This window comes from Plasmodium fragile (assembly GCF_000956335.1).
Source record: "Plasmodium fragile strain nilgiri unplaced genomic scaffold supercont1.53, whole genome shotgun sequence".
Lineage (NCBI taxonomy): Eukaryota > Apicomplexa > Aconoidasida > Haemosporida > Plasmodiidae > Plasmodium > Plasmodium fragile.
The window spans coordinates 99,422-120,074 of NW_012192633.1; the positions used below are offsets into that span (position 1 = coordinate 99,422).

A 20,653-nucleotide genomic window follows, 5' to 3' on the forward strand; every position below is an offset into this window, starting at 1 on the left:
CTTCTCCTTTTTCATATGCTTTTAATATACCCTTGCAAATTTCGTGCATGGATGATTTGAAAAGGTGGGAGAGTGTCATTTGGTACCGTGCACAGATTTGTCACGTTCCTTTTTCTCTTATCATTCTTTTTTTTTTTTTTTCCTTTTTTTTTTTTTTTTTTTTTTTTTCCCTCTTTTTAATATGCATAGTTAGAGGCCAAGTGCAAAAGGTGTAGCGAGGCCGTTCATGGGGAATTACGGCAAAGGGATCACCCGCTGCATGCTCGCTTATACGAATGTGCAGTCGTACACATCCCTCATATGTACCTCCCCCCCCTCCGCCACAAATGTGCACATCTTCATACAACATATCACCTTTATATATATATAATTTGAAAAGCAATATAAATCCGCCCCCCAAAAAAAGAAAACACCCATAATATTACAAAATTATAATTTGATTCAAAATGTTCAGAAGTATTATCCCAACCACGGTTGGCCTTAACAATTCAAAGTACGTCCATGCGAATATAGATGAGGAATACGAATTATTCGAATCCAACGACAGCGAGGTGAAGGAAAGAAACAAAACAAATGATGAAGCTACGTCGCCAAAACATATTCTAAGTGCGTCCAACTCATACAACATAAAACTGAACCACCTGGAGAATTGCAAAACGCCAGAAGAACTAGCTTTGAAAATCTTAAAATCACAAAATTTTCAAAATAAAAGAAAATATACAAATGAAAATCTTGTACTGTGTGAAAAAAAAAAAAAAACAAATACACACGTAAATAATGAACAATTCATTTATTCCACATATGGATGTCCTCATGGAAGATATTCCTCGTCATCATCATTAGGAAGACAAACTACACAGACCTCCAATTTAAACAACTTCAGTTTTTATAAAGCCCCCCCTGATGGTTATATGTACAATCGTGGGAGTTACTCCTCTGAGAGGAGATTAGACAGGGATATGCTTCCACTAAGGAACTCTTCCAACTACCACGGTTATGTGGACAAATATAAACGATTAAGTGGCACGTATGGGAGCCAGCAAACAGGGTTCTCCAACATCCAATGGTGTCACAACAGATGCGAAGAAATGGCGAGTGCACCTCCCTTCCTTAGTACTTGCAACCATATCGACCAAAGGGTAATAAACGAAATGGACAAAATGAAAGTAGCCTGTAAGTACCAATTTAGCACATTGAACAAGTTCGATAAAATTGGTATATCCCCTGGTAGGAGCAACATCTTTGCTGAACCCCCCCACTGGGTGTCAAAGGGAATAGGAGAAGCATACACCGGAGGGGCTCATAAGGAAGGAGCTCATTATAACGCCATTGATGTGGAGGCGGTCTATGACCACCTGTCCAGTTATAACCCGCCAAAAGTAGAGCCGACTGATGAGGAACCCATAAAAAAGCCCCCATCCGATGACGCAGCATTGCAGCGTTTCCCCCACTCACCGCCTACGAAGGATGTACAGGCAGAAGGAACACACACGTATGGAGATCCCCCAGATGGTACAACTCTTCATGTCAAAGGAGAAGGCGATAAACAGGATAATCCAGTTAGCATATTAGCAAACGCAAAGGAAGGGGATGAACATGAGGATCCATCACAGGAAGGAATATGCATTCCAGATATGCCTAAACAGAAGAGCGTAGAAAAAAAAGCTGAAGCAATAAGCCAATGGAGGGAATCCGCACAGATAGAGGGCACAGCACAAAGTCAAAACACGTTGGGCACAATGGATGACATGCAGATAAAGGAGGTGGAAGCGAAATGGGTAGAGCTAGCACGTGGCGAAAGTGAGCAGCTGTTGGAAGGAGACATAATTGCCGACGTAGAAGAGGGTGCAGGAGCAGACGCGGAGGGAGAATTGCCTCGATTAAATGACCCAAACGAGAACGCCAACAAAGGTATCGAATACGACATGGAGAAAAGCAACGACAGGGTGGTGACCCATTATTGTGACGCTTCTATCCAACCCATAGACAATAACAGAAGGTGGGTCCAGCTCGAGCAACACATGGACTCCTTCCTAAGTATCAACTCGAGTGACATAAACAGAAATAAAAAAATGAAACGAATAGTGACCTCCCTAGAAGGATGCCTCAAAAATGATAAGCACATTGTTTACGATGAAGGAAGCAAGGTCGAACTCGTGTTGGAAAAAATTTTTGCAAATGTGAAGGAATTTCTCAGCAAGGAGATCTGTTACAGAAGGGGTCGGAAAAGAGACATGGAGTTGTCTCTTTCAGGGGAAAGGACAGAAGAAAGTAGACATGCCCATGGGAGCGGCACCTACAGTAACGTGGAGGACCAGAACGGCACGGAGGACGAACGGGACGAAGTTTCCCAAAGCGGAAGTGACACCCACAACCGCGTTGACGAGGAGGATGAGACACTCCGCGCGGGAGAAGGTGCGCATAGAAGTAGAAGCAAGGGCAGTAGTAAGGATGCCACAAAGAATGCACCACAAAATGGCCCAAAGAAGGACGGGAAAAAGGATGTGAAAAAAGATGGGAAAAAGGACGGGAAAAAGCGCGGTCCGAACAATTCGCGAAGCGCCAAGCAACCAAACGAAGCAGTCATGACAGACCTCATATACGGACACTACAACATCTTGTTGTATCTAATTCTGCTCAAGTTCGAGTGCTTCAAAAAATATGTAGACACAGAGGAAATAAATGAACAGGTCCTAATCAACCTAAAGATCAATTTTAAAAATGTTATCCTAAAGTTATGTCAATGTGAAATAAAAAATCGAGTCATTCAGTTCTACCATGTACATGAGACCTACCTAGTACAGCTAAACTGGGTTTATGAAAAGTGCCTCCTTTACCTTTCCGACCTTTATATGTACATAGAAGAGTATGATACTGTCCTGGTGAACCTTCTGGACCTTTGCACCCTCACACTCCAAACCAATTACAATGTACAAAATATTATTTTGAACTCCTCTAATTTGTTACTAAGACTTTTTAGAAACCAGAATCGAAAAAAAATGAAGAAATATGTCCTGGATGATATTTTGTCTAATATAAATAATGTCAATTTTAGGTACAACAAATTGACCTTCCGAAATAGCCAAGTGAATTCCACCTACATACACCTGATTACTTTTCTGCTTATTAAAATTGCAGAGTCCTTTTCGCACTATGAGGGTGATTTAAAGAGGAAATATATTCTGGACCAGCAGCGGGGAGGAGGAAGCAAGGGCACACCGGCGACGAGCACTATTCACAACCGTTTCGACAGTGAGACGGACAACGATGATGAAGATGATGATGAGTACTATGTGGGGAAGTGCTCCAAAGAAACGTGCAACGGAAGGAGACGTAATCGCAGCAGACACAATGGAGGCAAACGCAATACTGGAAACGCCCCCGGAAAGAAGGACGCTGCACAGTCTGACCAATCGCGCAGTCTAAGCATCTTCACAAGCGAAGACGAAGACAACAGCACCTGCAGTGGGGAACCCACAAAAAACAGTCACACAAAAGGAGGAAAGAAAAAATGCACCACTGGTAGGCAACCCCCCAGGAAGTACCAAATAAATACAAAAAAGGAAAAACCAAAATACTCACTAAGGAAAAAAACAACAACAAGGAGTTACCTATACCATTATGACTATGCGAGTACCACACATGAATATGAATCGGAGGAGAAGAACGACAAAAAAAGAGAAACAAATATCAATAATAATAAAAAAAAAAAAAAAAAAAAAAAAACATTTTAACAATGCAGAAAAAGGTAAACTCAAAGGGTGCAAAAAACAACGGAGAAAAGAAAATCAATCAAGTAATAACCACATCTTCAGGAAGGGAAGAAGATCCCTCGGAGGAATCCCTCAACCAATACATGATGCGGAAGAACTTCAAAAGGCTAAACAGTGTAGTCAATTACATACTAATAGAGATTATCGAAAAAACACTCTACCAGGAAAACAAAAATGCTAAAACCATTTTGCAGTCCCTCATGCTGGATTTAATAAAATGCTGCGACAATCCTTTATTCAGCACAAGTACTCTCTTTGTGAAAAATTCTATTCATATATTCTTTGACGTCATTAACAAAAGACATGAAGGAAATGTAAAAGAGACCTGTCTTTTTATATTAAGATACATTTTGAAATATACATTTAATGTTTACAATTATGTGAATGACGCTTGCTTCCATTTATTGTACAACCTGAACCAGGAACTGTGCCAAAATAAATATATAAAGCCCTTCTTTCAATTGGACAATTTTGAGGAAGACAAGGAGGGTCTCTCAACCCACGCTTGCATGACACAGGAGGACATTTCAGGAAAAAAAAAAAATAAACCAAAGAGGAAGAAAGCGTTAAAGAAGGAACACGCCAAGGAATGGTCAAAAGGGGAGGTAATTCATACCAACCCAGGAGAAAGTCTCCCCAGAGAAATGATGAAACTCCTCAGGTGCTGCGACGAGGTGCACAAAAACGATCAACTCCTCCGTTGCCAGCAATGTGAATCGCTTTATCACAAGACGTGCATTTATAAAGACGCCAAGAACATGAACACGCAGAGGGACATTCCTCAAGAGGATATCACCTCGGTGTACAGCAGCCTTTGTCAAACAGGAAAAGATAACCAAACAAAGGGACAGAAAAAAAACGGTCACTGCGAAGGCCCTGAAAAGGACACCACGAATCATATCGAAACAATTTTGCATTCCTCCAACGTAGCAGAACACAACTGTGAGAACTGCAAAGTGAGAAATATAATAAAAGGGATTATCATCAGAGAGGCACAAGGGAACAACACCTTCCTGAATAGCAAATTTAAGAGGAAGAAGGAAAAGAATAAGGGCTTCTACTGTTTTGAAAAATTTGTAAATAAGCTGAAAGCCTTCGTCATTTATTACTACTACTTGGTTGTACACCTCAAAAGTGACAACATCGTTGAAGGCATGGACAGGAGCTTCAATAATGTGTACTCTTACATACTCATCCTGCATAATGATTTCTTCTGCTTGGATGGGGATCCAGAGGAGGCAACTGTGAGGTGCATTACGGGCGAAAAGGAGAACAACAAAAACTACTACAACAAGCACAAGGGCGGCGCTTCTGTGAAGGGCACCGCTTCTATGAAGAGTATCGCTTCTAAGAAAGGCGCCGCTTCCCTGAATGGAGACAAACCCACCCGTGTGAGTAAATTCACCCAGATGCTGTGCCACGAATACAGAAACGCCCACAGGAAGGATGACGAGGCCCTGGCCAAGTGCACCAGCGCACATAACTTCGACATGTACATCAACATCGTGTGGAAGATTCACCTCTACTTTTCCTTTTACGATTATTTCTTCGTAGCCCTCAATCAGCTCTTCTACATACTCTACGAAAACGGAAACAAAAATCTCAGGTACTATAGCATTTCCATAATCAACAATATTATAAGTGATAACTACCTCTACTTGAAGTGCAAACAAACACAAAACATTCTTATGTCTTGCCTGACGGATAATTACCTAAAGGTAAGAGAGTACACACTGTACATCTACTACCACTTCTGCAAGAATTTTCTGGAGGTAGAAAATTTGTCAAATTGGGGCCAATTTAGTGGAGGCATAACCAAACCATCGCTCAGTAGTACCAACACTAAGGATATTGAAGCGAAGGACAATCTCACTCATGAGGAGAAAAATGCACACAAGGGGAAGAAAAAAAGACTCAATCATTACCAACGTAACCAGTCCATCGACCTGAATCAATACATCACAAACGAGATTGTAGACTCCATTAGGAGGTGCTCAAAGGACATAAAAATCAGCATTCGAATTGTTAGTGTGAAAATTTTAAAATACATCATCTATTTTAACGTCTACGCGAAGAGATACCCTCGGGAAGGGGGACAAGCAGGGAGCGGACATGACGATGGGGAGCAGGTGCAGCACCACGTAAACGCTGACGGAGGACAGCGTACCAACCAAAGCAACTGCATCCGCGACAACCTGTCCATCATGAATGACCTGATCGAGCGCTATGTGTCCACCTTCGACAATGAAACGATGAAGAGCGCCGTCCTCGAAATATTTATCGACATTTTCTTCATTAACATATTCACGCAAGCGAAGCGCAAAATGGAAAAAAGGGAAGACAACCCAGAACTAGACCACTATCATCAGGAACATGCCCATGGGGGGGAGTACACAAAAGCCCAACATGGTACAGAGTACCAATCGGAAGAAGAAAGCCAATCAGGGCGTATGGAACAGGATTCCACGATGCATATAAAGATTGAAAAAAATATTTACACGCTCTTCATTCATCTTCTTTACGTAATGAAAAACAAACACAACATAAACATCGTTAGTAAGATGCTCTCCCATATGGAGAAGAACGTGAAAATGTATGACGAGAGGTTGGACACTGTTCTGCGCTTTGTGAGGGAAGATGAAAGGCAGGGGGTGCATCGCTACAGCGCCGCTCGTAGTGGCCTCTACAACGCCGCCCATAGTGGCGGTGCGTCGGGTAACACCAAAGTGGGGGCAAAAAGTGGCTACAGAAATGGGAACAAACGTGGAAGCAATTTACCAACACAGGGGGGATGCTGGACAGGAAAAGGAAAAACCACCAACCACCAAATGAATAAGAAAAATGCACATGTTTCGATGGACGCATATGACGAGCATGAATTCTCCGAACAGGGAGAAACAACCCTCGGACAAACCAAAGAACAAACCAACCTGCTCAAAATTAAAAACAGCATATATAACATATACCTGAGCAACTCCTACAAGTACCTAGAAATTTTGACCAAAAAAAAGGTGAAGTATGTACTACAAGTATGGATCGATAATTTAATTTCCCTCTTCATTACAAGTAGAAGAAATAGTGCCCTCGAAAAGGAAACAAAAAAAATTATAAACATATTTAATATCATAATCGAAATTATGCCCAGCTTATTTATTAAATATATGAATTTTTTTTATCCCTATATTTACAACAACGATGTTTCAAAGGATGTGTGCGAATTATTGTCCTCGATCATTCCTCATTGTAAATTGAACTTAAATTTAAAATTCCAGTTCAAGAGGGTGCATTTCAACAATTCTCTTCTTTATCATCAAAATATTTTTATTTCGAGATCCTATGTCCAGCTGCTCTGCACACTACACACTTATATTTTTGCGGACTTTTTTTATTTCAAGAATTATATCCAAGAGTCCCTTATAAAGCTACACAAATACAAGTTATGCTTCCTAATAAATAATTATGTCGTGCAGCTAAACGACTTTGTGCGTGAGTTTCAGTTTATGACTCAGGAGGAGAAAGAGCATGTGAGGGGGAAACTTTGCCAGGCGTTTACTCAAACAACGGATATTAATGATGGAGAAGAGGGAGATCTCTCGAAGGGACAGAACCACCCCGATCACTACTTCACCTGCAATCTGATCGATATGCCCTATGAAGAATTTGTCAATCACCTGGACCAGTACAAAAAACACATCTTCGACATTTTCTGCGTGACGCATACCGATGTCCTAAATTTAGATAAACATGCCTGGCTCATTTCTGTCATGATGGAATTTATCAACATCAACAAAATTATTGTCAACGATGTGTATGCCGAAGGGGTGGACCCACACACGCATGTCTGGGTTGCCGACACAGTAGAGCGGGCCAAAGGTGTAGAATCGAATCAATACACGAGAAAGAAAGACAAAACAGATCACCAAAAATACGATGACAACAAGCAGAAAAATAGCTTGAAATATATTAAACTCTCCGATATTGCAAAACGTGTACAAATATACAGCCAAGGAACTCTCTACTTCGAATTTATGTACAATAAGGAAGTCGATTATATTAACAAATGGAATACTCGCAAACTGAAAAATGAAATAATTACAGAAATTATTAAAAAAAAAATTAACACTAACAAGATTGAAAAGTTTGTCGATATATGTAACTATAAATTTTTTGATCTGTCTTCAATTGTGGTCAATCTAATTGTAGATTTGTTCTACATTTCGAATGATATAAAATACAAATGCTTTTTCCTCCTATGCTTAAGTAAAATACTGTCCAATTTTTACAACTCCCATTTTATTAACGACTTGAAATTGAGAAATGTTTTCTTTTTTTGCATTAATTCCTTCAATCCAATTCTGCAGAAAAATTTCCTCTACACACTGCTTCAGCTCATTAAGACGTATGAGCAGTTTCTTAACAACAAGGATAATTTGCTCCTCGCGCAAAGTATCAACATGGGGAAGAAATGCCAAAGTGAAGTTCACGGTGGGAGAATCAGCATGGTTGTGCCCCCCAATGAGCAACAAAATAAAAATGCCAAGAAAGGGAAAATAAGCTCCGCCAGGGGCGGAAACGCTAATCATAAGAATTGCCAAAGGGTAGAACGTGCAAATGGGGAAGAAAACACCCACTCGGATGTACACCATGAGGGGGGTGAGAACAAACGCAGATTCCATTTCGACACTCCCAATATAAGTAGTCATGACGAACCAGGAAAAGACAAGCACCTGAAGGAGAGAGTTAAAAGGGAGGCAAACCTGGAGGAGGAAGACACACATGAACCACAAAAAAAAGGCCCCAAAAAACGAGAAAAGGAACCGAATAAGGGCATAAACAAACAAAAAGACAATGCGGACTCCATTTCATACGAACCAAATGAAACGCTACTTATGAGTAATGAGCAAGTCCCGGATAGCCCCAATTTAGGCAACCCAGAAAATGCGCACAACAACGATATCATACACGTCCTCCTCGTGGCTTCCTTATTTTCTCAAAAAATTATTGACCTTCTCATTGTTAACCGATTTATATACACAGACTGCTCTGCAGAAGAACTGTACATGATTAAAAATTTAGGCATTCAGATTTTGGGAAATCTGTACAAAGAAGGATTCATCCAGGGGACGAAAATCTGCCCCAGCATTTTCTGCCTTTGTTTCAGTCCAGATATGAAATTAAAATGTAGAAGTGAAAAAATTATTAATTGCATTTTGGACAAGGAAAGTTACAACTTCGTAAACAGCCTGGCGGAGTGCCTCCAGCATATGCTCTTCTACCTCATAGAAAATCACTACATGTGCAGTAATTTTGACAGGGCGCATTTTGACAGGGGGAATATTCACAGGGCCCATTTTGACCAGGAGAAAAATCGCCCCATGGGGGACACTACCCACTTCCTAACCCCAGACACACTCCTTTTTAACAAGATGGAGCAACCCTTCTTCCAGTGCCTGCTAGACATATATGACCGCTTAACCCATAAAAATTTAAAAATAAAATATGTCAAAACGGTACTTAAAGAAATCGAAAACGCATGCCACCTAGTATTGTATGATAAGGTTCGAAGCTTCATACGGGATGTGGGTGCCAAGTACAACGCCTCCACGGGGGGAGGAACACATGCAGAGGGTAACACTATAGACTGCTCTAGGAGAAATGACTCCAACGTAAACGTCTCCGTTCGCATTCCCCAAGTAAAGGATATATACGCACTCATCGTGAAGAAGTACATGCCGGACAGTGGGTCCAGTGTTCAGAGTGACGATATACGCGACAGTGACTCGGATGAATTTGCCACGAAAAGAGCTACGAGGGGGAATACAAAGGGGGCTAACCGGGAGAGGAACGTGGAGAAAAAAATACAAATGGAGGGAAAGAAGGCGCCCAAGAATAGCGGCAAGGCAAGCAGCAAAATGATGAATAAGGACGAAGAGACATCCACTTGCTCCAATTCAAAGTCTAGCGAAAAAATCTTCGATGAAGATATTTCCGACGTAGGAACCAGCTCAGAACAGAATAGCGATGAAAAAGACATAATCGAAAAAATAAAAAAAAAATACAACCACCTTGTACACCACAAAATGAACGTAGACGAATTTACCTATATTAATTACTTCCTTTTTTTATATATTCAAATTTTGACCTACCTCCTCTCCTACCTAAACTTCACATCATATAACGAAATGGCATTACTAATTCATGATATCAACAAGGTGTACTATGTCATTTCGGCCACTGTTAATATTAGCTCGGAGGGGTACAGCCCCAAGTGCAACCACAGCTACTTTCACTCCATTGATGAACCCATCCAGGAGCTCTCACACGAAGATGAAATGAACCTTGAACGTGACAGCGAAAATTTCTCTAGGGTAAATTTGAACCTTTGTAAAATCAAGTGCTTCGCCATGGTCCTGCTAAACAGTTTGACTAACCACTTGGTGCGGCATTATCAGGTGGACACCTCCAGGTGGGTCGACAAAAAGGGGGGCGTTCGTCATGCTTTGAGAGGTGCATGTGGAACTCCAACACGGCTGAGCCGTGTACCCATGTGGCTACAACTGTGCAATAAGCCACCCCACTTGCATAACCACCTCTATACATTTAATCGCCTAAAATGGGGAACGCCACGTATGAGGGGAAAACGAAAGACAGCTCGATACTGCACATACCCAAACCATTATTCAACTCATTTTAAAAAATATATAAACATATGAAACGCGCATTACTGCGTAAAGTATGCATTTCCCCTTTACTTCCGTGCGTCCCCTATTTTGCCCTGTATTCCCCCGCCCCTGTGCACACATACGTACATCTCCCTTGCGCAGACTCAACGAACTGATCGAAGATGACAACGCAAAAGAAAACAAAATAGAGGAAGAAGTCAGAGAAGAAAAAAAAAATATTTTCAATTATTACGAATACATATATCAGTGCATCGAAATATTCGTAGAAGACAATGCGCTCATCATGGAAAAGCACGCTAGACATAATTTAAACATGCATAACTTGGGCACGCACAATTTAAATAGTGATTACATAAATGGGCTTATGAATGTAATGCTCCTGGGAGAGTGAAGTGGACGTATCGTCTGCACATGTCACTTGTACGATTCGCGTGCAGAACCATGATGCTTCATGGTCACATATATTCCTGCTCACCCCCTCTTCACCTCCTCGCAGGATGGAAAAAACAAAAAATTCGCGCAGAAAAAAAAACAGAGGGAAGTCTCAAGGCAAAGAAGGTTGACCCTGAAGAAGAATCCCTAGCCCAGTTGCCACGCGTCCGTAAATCGTTCTCAACTTGTGCTACTGGTGGAGAATCGCGCCGTCCCTACATGTATATATATGGACCCATGGTCCTGACTTGTGGAGCTGTGTTTTGCACATTGTTCGACGTATTAAGGAAAAACAAAGCGGAACAGACCCATAACGTTGTAAAGGTGTTATTTATTTCATTTATTTATATATATTATTTTTTTGTTCCCATTTTGCAATAAGCTATCCTTTTTTACGAATAATGATGTGTATGTTAAAATTAATATGCGGCTTACACCCCCATGTGGCTACACAAACAAGTACGATTTTGTTTTTTTTGTTTTTTTAACTCACCAGGGGGGATATAAACAAAGGGAAGGCTTATATTAAATTGTGTGAAACGTAAAGGGGGAAAACACAAAAATTGTTTATTTATTTGTTTATTTATTTGTTCATTCATTTGTTCATCTATTTGTTCATCCGTTTGTTCATCCATTTGTTCATTCATTTATTTAAAGTAAAATGTGAAAAAAGTGTTAGTCACTTATTTGTCGTCTTTTTTTTTTTTTTTTTTTTTTTTTACAACACGCCAAGGCTCAATTATGCAACATTTTGTCAACATCCCCTAGGGGCATACGCATATGACTGTTACGATGGCAAGGGCAGAATAATGTTCACCTGTCTGTGTGCTTGTGGTAAGCGGGAAACGATTTACGAGAAGGTGTAGGGGTCCATTTCGGCTTTTTCATAAATGGAGAAAAGGGGAAAAAAATACAATAAAATAAATAAATAAAAATAATAAAGTGCACACAATTAATTGGGTAGAGTAAGATGAACCGTTTTACCACGCTCATGTACATCTCCATTTTTGTATCTTCGCAGGTGCAATGCGCGACGTATGCAACCGTATAGGGATGATTAGCGCAGCAATGATCCGGTGTGTGTTGCACGTGACAAGGAGTGCACGAGACCGTTGCCCGAATGACAGGCCTCCATTTATGTACATGTCCCAGTGACATGTCACAAAAGGAGCACAGTAACTTTAACTAAACTGGTAACTAATCTTTCGTCAATTTTTTAATTAAAGCATGTCCGCATCGTTTGTTTTGGCACTTTTCATTGTAGGAACAAGGGCATAATTATTCCGCCATTGGTGAGGGACTCCTTTCCATGAGGCATGCGTGTGGATCATCGCTTACTGTGAGTGTGAGCACATGCACACTGTGACATCACCTCTATGGGAAGAGTGCGACTGGCCACAAAAGTACAATCCGAGTGGGCATTGTAATTTGTGCTTAGATCCCTCGGGCAGGCAGTCACTCCATACAGGTGACCTCGCTTACATGCTCAAACGATGACATGCATGCATTTCGCCAATACCTTGCAATGTGCTGAACGTGCACCACGAAATGGCTCAGACCCATATAGCGCCTTCTTTTTTCCCCTCGCCAACTTATTTTTTTTCACCCCTAGCAAAATTTTAATACTTATTTTTATTGAACACTTTTTTATAGATTCAACTCCCCGGGTTGGTTTTTCTGCACCCACCTTTGAATACGTAAAATATTCTGCGTTTTTTTTTTTTTTTAAGTCATGACATTAGTCTATGTAACGATCGTATTCGCCCATTAGTAGTTTGTCATTAGCAGTTTGTCATTACCAATTTGTTATTTCCAATTCGTTAGGCCACTTTTTTTTTTTTTTTTTTTAGTGTTCATGCAACTTTAACCAAACGCAAGAATTTTCTGCCTTTTGTTTGCCAGGCGGCACATTTTTTTTTTTTTTTTCCCTTTACAATATTGGTTTTTCTGCTGCCTCTTCTTCACAACCCGCGCTTTTGCGCATTTTTGCTTCCGCCATCCGACTGTTGCGCTTTGCCGTAACCTCTTTTTGTTCCCTTCCTATCGGCCCTTTTTTTTGCCTCTCCTAGCCCCATTCATCCCACTCTACTGCACGCTGCGCGCACGCCCAAGTGCCCGTCAGCATGGATTTAGTTAAATACCTTAACAAAAATGAAAGGGTTCGCAACATATGTATACTAGCCCATGTAGATCATGGGAAGACCACTCTGGTCGACAACCTCATAAGCTCTAACAAAATTATAAGTGACAAGAATATAGGAAAGGTCAAGTACCTGGATAGCCGCGAAGACGAACAAAAGCGGCAGATCACGATGAAGAGCTCCAGCATCCTTCTCAAACACACCTACAATAAGGCCTACTTGGATGAATTATTCCGCGACCGGGCGGGCGATCCGAAGCCGGCAGCGGACATAGATAGGCATACCATTGGCACGGAGAGGCACACGCCTGGGAAGCAGTTTTCCAACGTGGATGGAGAACACTGCAAACCCAATGCCAGCCCAAATGGAAACGCGAGTACCACTCGTAGCGTCATCAAGAAGAGAGAAGGGACGGAGATGGACAAGCAGGAGGATGCTGAAACGGCGGAAGATAGAAACACACATCTTATTAACATCATAGACACACCCGGACATGTGGATTTCTCGTCCGAAGTGTCCACATGCATTCGAATCTGTGACGGAGCACTCATACTAGTAGACTGCATAGAAGGAATGTGCAGCCAAACAAAAATTGTGTTAAGACAGACGTGGAAAGAAATGATCAAAAGTATTCTTGTCATTAACAAAATTGATAAACTAATTACCAACCAAAATATGGACAGCATAAGTGCATATGATCATATAAATAATATCATTGAACAAGTGAATGCGTATATTTATCAGTTATACGTTGAAGAAAATATGAACAACGAGAATGTTGAAACGTCTGAATTGGAAAAGTACACATATTCACCATTAAAAGGAAATGTCCTCCTGTGTAGCAGTACACACTGCTGGTGTATAGATATGAATATCTTTTCTACTCTCTTCTGCAAAAAAATGAATATAAATATAAACAATTCAGATAAAATAAAAAAATATATGTGGAATCAATATTATTTCAATACCAAGGAGAAAAAAATTTTAAAAATTACAAACGATACAAGTACATATACAGGTAACAACAGTAGTGGAAAAAAAAAAAAAAAAAATTTATTCTCATTAGTGGTGTTAGATTTTTTATGGAAAATATATGACATCACAACGATTAATAGGGATGATGAACAGATTAAAAAATTATGTCTGGAATTAAACATGTCTGATTATTTTTTAAAAAAAAATCAACAGAATAACGTAGAAAATAATACGTTCATTTTGATTTACATCATGTCACATTTTTTGAATTTATCAAGGTCAATTTTTAATTCTTGTATTGAAATTTTTCCGTCACCCAAAAATATTGACCCAAACAGACTTTTCAAAATTTATCCCTCATTGTATAATGAAGACATATATCGTAACATAATTGAATGTTCCTCCTCCACTGACTTTACCATCATTTACATTTCGAAGTATATTTGTGCCAATGTGCAAAATAATACTCTTATAGGCTTTAGAGGTTTTTATGACAAAAATACGTTTCTGTCCATATGCAGAATTTATTCTGGTATGTTGTACGAAAATATGTTCCTCTACATTTGCGGCAAGGGCATCAAAACTGTGGTTAAGAAAATTTACATTTGCATGGGTGGGGACCTCCTACCTATTGCCCAGGCCTACGCGGGAAACATAGTGGCCGTCTACTTGTCCATAGTCCACGTGGACGCCCCCAATATGCGGGACAGTGGTGACACTGACGGTGGGGTAGACCAGCCGAAGGAAGACGCCAAAAGAGAGGACGATTCGGTTTCCACGTGGGCACAAGACCAACCCCCCTTTCAAACGGATAATAATGTAAACAAGTCGGGCAGCATTCCCCAAGAGCAACTAATCGAGACGCAAACCGAACACGGAACACCGAGCAGCAATATGCCCCTAAACATAGACTACCATGGTGGGGGAAAAAACGACCTGCAGTACCTCTCAAACACGTTGATGAATTTGATAAAAAACAAACGAAGTAAAAAAGAACACAACATATTTATAATGAACAGTGATGGAGTTTTTCTAAACAAAAATATTACCTTGTCCAATCACAAGAATGCAGATTCGTTTATTCTTCCCTTCACGGATACCTGCTCAACCATACTGCACACCATAATAGAACCCAAGAACATTCAAGACATGAATAAATTTTTGTATGGATTAATCCTACTCTACACATGTGATACTTCCATCGACATCGACTTTAACGAAAGGGGAGAATATATTCTCAAGTTCTGTGGAGAAATACATATGCAAAAATGCCTGTCTGATTTTGTAAACATTTATAGCAACATTGAAATTAAAACATCCGACACGAATATCTCCATTAGGGAAGGAATACAAGAAAATATCGTTAAGGTAAAAAGGAAGAAAAATAAAGTACAAGAAAGTATGAAAGATTTGCACACATACTATGTCACGATTAGCATGGACAATCAAGTCAAAAGCGGGGGATGCGCTGCAAATGCGGAAGGTACAAAAGAAGCTAACAATAAAGGTATGCAGGATAGTGACACTGGTAGCGTAGTGGGGGGAGAAAAAAGTGCTTCTCATAATACCGCCGATGATGATTGTGATAGAAGCAACTGTAACACTCTACGTGGATCCAAAATCGAACGAACAGATAACCATTCGACAAACATCTTCAGACATATTCAGATTGAAAAAGAAAATCATTTCCTAAACATCCTTTTCAATTACAGTCACAATACAATTTGCCAAAAGCTAAACAACAATTCCTTTTACGTTTTTTTAAGTGCTATAAATATGCCCCAAATTTTGCTCCACTTTTTTGACAAACATTATTCAAATATACAAGCCGTGTTAGAAAACAGGTCCATATCTCCTTGCTTTTTAAATTATGAAAAAAATGAATCGTCCTGCACAAATGAACAAGTCATGTACAAGCAGTGTTTGATTAACCTGGAGAGGTGCATCAACGATTTGTGTTTCTGCGATCGAGTTGACTTGGACGACGCACTGGACGCCCCCTCTGGCGTCGACGCAGCCGATGCACGAACAAACCGCATCAACGCTGTTGGCAGCATGGACAATGTGAATGAAGGACCCGCGCCTGGCCCCCCCTCCAGCGGAGAGAAAGCCAGCCAGCTACGCAAAAACAAGAATTACCAACTGGACCTCTGGGATGTGTGCGTGCAAAATGGAAGCGTCACCCTGCTCTATATAAAGAAGTATTTTAGCAAAAAGAAAAATGACGAGTACTTGCTCGACAATATCATAACGAATGAAAAGTACAAACAAATAATTAACCATCGGTCCTTCGTGGACACCTACCTCTCAGACACCAACAGCGACATAAACATCTACTTGAACAATTTATGCCTCGGCTTTAAAATGGCTTCAAAATATGGCCCCATCGCCCAGGAACCTATCAGGTAAAAAAAAGAAATCCTACTTGGTAAATAAGAGCACGTGTGCATATATCTTTGCAAACGAGCGGGCATGTTAAAAACCGCGTACCCACTTCGCGGACTACTTTGTGGACTACGTTGCGGACTACTTTGCATCCTTTTTTAACATGACGAGTTTGTCATTTGGGGTGTCTCTCTACCACATTAATAGTGTTCATTTGGACGTCACGCGGCAGCCGCGTACCATTGTACGGTTATGCAACTACACAAACCACCGTATGGTCCTCCTCCCTACCGCTTCACACCATTTGCGTACTTTTACCCCCTGCACAGAGGAGCCCTGTTCATCATCGAGGGACTAATAATTGACGAGGTAGAAAATGAAAACCTATTCGAAGACGTAAACTCAAAGGAAGAAATTAGTGAATATAAAATTAACGCAGGAAATATCATTGCACTAATGAAAGAAGCCTGTTTAAATTCTGTCCTGCAAAATAAATTACGCATATTTGAACCCATGCTAAGATTAAATTTGACATGTGAGAGTAACGTCCTGGGCAAGGTCTACAACGTGCTGCTCAAAAGAAGGTGCTCAATTTTATCTGAGGAGATCAAAGATGGTTACTTCCTATACTGCATCGACGCCTACCTTCCTCTGTTTAATTCCTTTAAGCTGGCAGAAGAGCTAAGGTCCAAATGCTCTGGCAATGTTATTTATGATATTCAGTTCAGCCACTGGAACAAGCTCAATGAGGACATCTTCCTCTCGAATGATAGCTCCACTGTCGTCTACGACGAGGACTTTGATGTTAAGTTGATGGATAATACTGCCACAGAGATTGTCAATTTTATTCGGAGGGCGAAGGTAAGTGGAGCGCACGGGAGCTTTCCAAGAGGAGGCAACTTTCTCCCTCAAAAAAAAAAAGGAAAAGAAGTAATGTGACAAGGGGAGGGGGGGAAGCTACCCCTACAACTGCTTCACTCAACGCGCATGAATCATTACACCCCGTTCTATTTACAAACTTCTCCACCTTCCTCAGGGCCTAGAAACGAATGAGAAGATAATACAAAAACCAGAGAAGCAGTGTACCCTCAAAAAGTAACACCCGAGGTAGCCATTGGGAACATCTTACGATGCTTTACTTTATCACTCTAAACCCCAAATATGTCGTCTTTGCTATTTTTACGTGATCCATTCAAATGGAAAAAAAATTCTTTACCTTTTTTTTACAAACTGCTAATTTGTACCTTTTTAATCAGCCTTATTGGGATGTCATGTGTGCATACCGAGATATACGCCTGGTGACGCATTAGCACGTAGCTTATGTCAGTAGGTAATATGCACCCCTACACACATATGTTCTTCATTTTGCCTTTTCATCCTTTTCCCTTTTTTTTTGTGGTAAACTTTTTAAGATTCCCTAAACTGTTTGATTAACCCCACTTTTTGCATGTCTCATCGACGCTGCGATTCATTTGCACTTGCTCCTTATTGTTACCCATGCAAGATGCGCAATGGTAAAAATTTGGACAGAGACTGTAAAGCGCTGTTTAACACATTCGTCCAGTTGTGAGCGTCACGTTAGACCACTCACATGTCGCGAGCATACCCCTCGGAGGCGTGTCACCATTTCTCGGTCCATGTATGCCTCATTATTACGGTTTTAGAATTAATACCAACTGGTCGATGCGCCCTGTCTGCGGTTTTGATTCAAACTCACTTCGCCCACCTGGCTGTCTCTTCAAACGGAGGGTGTACAAAAAAAAAAAAAAAGTTGCAAAATGTAGCTAAAAAAAATAAGTTTTACAAAGCACACAAAATGATAGTCAAGTTATGGGCTACCACCTCGTTACACGTGTGGCCACCTTAAAACAACAACAAAAAAAAATAAATAAAATTAAAAAGAGGGTACGGCGGTGACAAAAACCTTGTATAGACACAATAACGGGGTCATAAAATTGTCATGATCCGGTCACAGACACACTTCCAAATCGCTGCCTCATTCCAATTGAGAAACCCATCCGACGTACGCGCAGCGACCAACTCGAGGAAGGTGTCACAAAAATTTGTTCAAAACTGCCGTTATGCTGTTATCAACACGGTTGTTCTTTTTCTTGTTTTTATTTTTCTTCTTATTCTTGGCCTTGTTCAGATCCTTTTTAACGGCCCTATCATATGCATCACTTGGTTTAGCATCATCGGGCACATGGTTCATGCACACTGCATTCTTGTCAACAGTTTTGCAGCACCTGTAGCCCCACTTTTTTTTTTCCGTGTCGTAATAGGAACCATAAACGGACTTGTGATTTTTTACAAAAACATCTTCAATATATTTTGACTTGACAAGTAATTTGTTACAGGTTTTCTCCGTTTCGTTATTACTGCATGGGGCATTTAACCCCGGATGAACAACACTCACTCCGTTGGCCTTTCTTTTTGAGCTTCCTCTTTTACCTTCTCTGTTAATATTGTACAAATGATTCCCAACGTTATTTTTACATCCTTCTTCCTGCTCATTCTTCTTAAGCTGTTGTTTTAAAACGTACAGCTTGTATTGTTCTTCTTTTTTCTTCAGATATTTTTCTTCCTCTTCCTTTCGCTTTCTTTCTTTCTCTTCAGCTAGCCATACTCTTTCAAGATTTTTTATGTTACCTGTGGAGTGGGGCAATGGATCAATTAGTGGGGGAAAATTTCTTCGAGCGGGGGAACACACTGGAAAAGCAGTCTTCCTCCATCTGTGATTCCTCCCTTTGTGGTGATGACGGGGGAGCCCCAATTGAGACACGCACAAGAATTATGCATATTTTACGCTAATGCGGTGCGTACAAGAGGCGTGTTTTTCAGGAAAGCCTCCCTGCCTTGAATGTTTTACCTGGATGGAAATGCTTGTGGTTTATGAAGGAAGCACTTTTATTACCAATTTTGTTTATCCACATTTTTTTTTTTTTTTTAGCAAAACGGGAAGGGGACAACTGGCCGAAGAGGCATCATGGCATATGGTTAATATCTATGCAGGTAGGTCTGCACGGTTGCGCTCCTTCAATGTGTCTCTTTTTCCCTTTTGCGCTTCCCCCTTTTTTTTTTTTTTTGTGACTTCTTCACCCACGCAGTTTTCCTTCTCCGCATCCCTTACAAACGGGTGGACTTACTTCGCATTTCGCTTTTTCGAACTTTTGCTCTCACCTTTTTTCGGCAAACTTGATGCGGAAATTTTTTGTGGCGCAAGGGTTTACATGATCAAATGGAAAAATCGTCCCCTCACAGAAAGGAAGCGGCAAGGGGGGGTGGGCACATGGTAACGAAAAATTGCGAACAGGAAAAAAAAATAAAATAAAATAAAAAATAATAACATACATATTTATGCGTACGTCCGTGCGATGCTCAACCGGTGCGGCAATCGCGTCATGAACAGGAATTTTTTTTAAATTCACAATCGCGCGCTGAGGGAGCAACAACTGGAAGCGTCACTTAACTCGGGGGCCATGGCGCGTAACCCCATTCTTAATAATATCCCATGCGTGTTGTGACTATCATGACGTGATTAAATTGTCCTGTGTTCCAGGTGAAAAATAAAAACACAACACAGTTTTGGAATAGCCCTCGGATAAGCGCTCCTTAAAAAACTGCCTCCCAAGGAGTTGGTCAACATCCCAGCGAACGAATCAATTATTTACTTGTCTGTACATGCTCATGATAGTGACCTCCATTTGGAAAAAAAAATGACAGAGGGCAAGTACAATTTTTGCAAAAATGAAAATTAATGGAATGTAATGACGTAATCTACTCAACAGCAGCAATTTATGTCCAACGAAATCTTCATTTGTGAAAGGTTAACGTCGCTCATTGTGCATCCAAAAAAAAAAAAAAAAAAAAAAAAGCGGTCTGTTAAAAAGGCAAAAAGGGACGTATGTATATATACATATTTTTTTATGTGACCCATATAGGGAAGCCCCTGTTGCCGAAAATAATGGCCTTCAATATTCATTTTGTTGGAAAGACACCTCTGCTATTTCTCCACATTGCACATCGTTGTAAGCAAATTGCTATGTTCATGAACTTGGATGTGCTCATATTCCCCCACACACTTCAGATTAACGCAACATGAGCCTATAAAAAATAACAACTCTTCCATTTTCACCATCTGGTTAGTGCCTTTTTTGTTTTTTTTTTGAGCGGGGGAACCATTATATGCTCGTTTCGGTGACCCAGTTAGCAAAAAAATTCACCTCCACATCACCTCAACCGTTGTTGTAAACGCGGCAACAAA

The 20,653-nt window shown here is 40.6% G+C and overlaps 4 protein-coding genes across 4 annotated transcripts; 3 read left to right on the forward strand and 1 right to left on the reverse strand.

Annotated features, from left to right (window-relative positions):
- Positions 1-446: 446 nt before the first annotated feature.
- AK88_04093 (uncharacterized protein) lies at positions 447-3,734 on the forward strand (the record flags this gene model as incomplete). Its single annotated transcript, XM_012481703.1, has 1 exon — positions 447-3,734. The coding sequence occupies one exon, from the start codon at positions 447-449 to the stop codon at positions 3,732-3,734; it is 3,288 nt and encodes a 1,095-aa protein (XP_012337126.1).
- A 2-nt stretch (positions 3,735-3,736) lies between these two features.
- On the forward strand, positions 3,737-11,039 carry AK88_04094 (uncharacterized protein; the record flags this gene model as incomplete). Its single annotated transcript, XM_012481704.1, has 3 exons — positions 3,737-10,239; positions 10,598-10,826; positions 10,953-11,039. The coding sequence occupies 3 exons, from the start codon at positions 3,737-3,739 to the stop codon at positions 11,037-11,039; spliced, it is 6,819 nt and encodes a 2,272-aa protein (XP_012337127.1).
- Positions 11,040-13,011: 1,972 nt separating this feature from the next.
- On the forward strand, positions 13,012-17,488 carry AK88_04095 (uncharacterized protein; the record flags this gene model as incomplete). Its single annotated transcript, XM_012481705.1, has 3 exons — positions 13,012-16,409; positions 16,719-17,250; positions 17,426-17,488. 3 exons carry the CDS (start codon positions 13,012-13,014, stop codon positions 17,486-17,488), a joined length of 3,993 nt encoding a protein of 1,330 aa, XP_012337128.1.
- A 954-nt stretch (positions 17,489-18,442) lies between these two features.
- AK88_04096 (uncharacterized protein) lies at positions 18,443-19,322 on the reverse strand (the record flags this gene model as incomplete). Its single annotated transcript, XM_012481706.1, has 2 exons — positions 18,443-19,038; positions 19,259-19,322. The coding sequence occupies 2 exons, from the start codon at positions 19,320-19,322 to the stop codon at positions 18,443-18,445; spliced, it is 660 nt and encodes a 219-aa protein (XP_012337129.1).
- Positions 19,323-20,653: the final 1,331 nt, after the last annotated feature.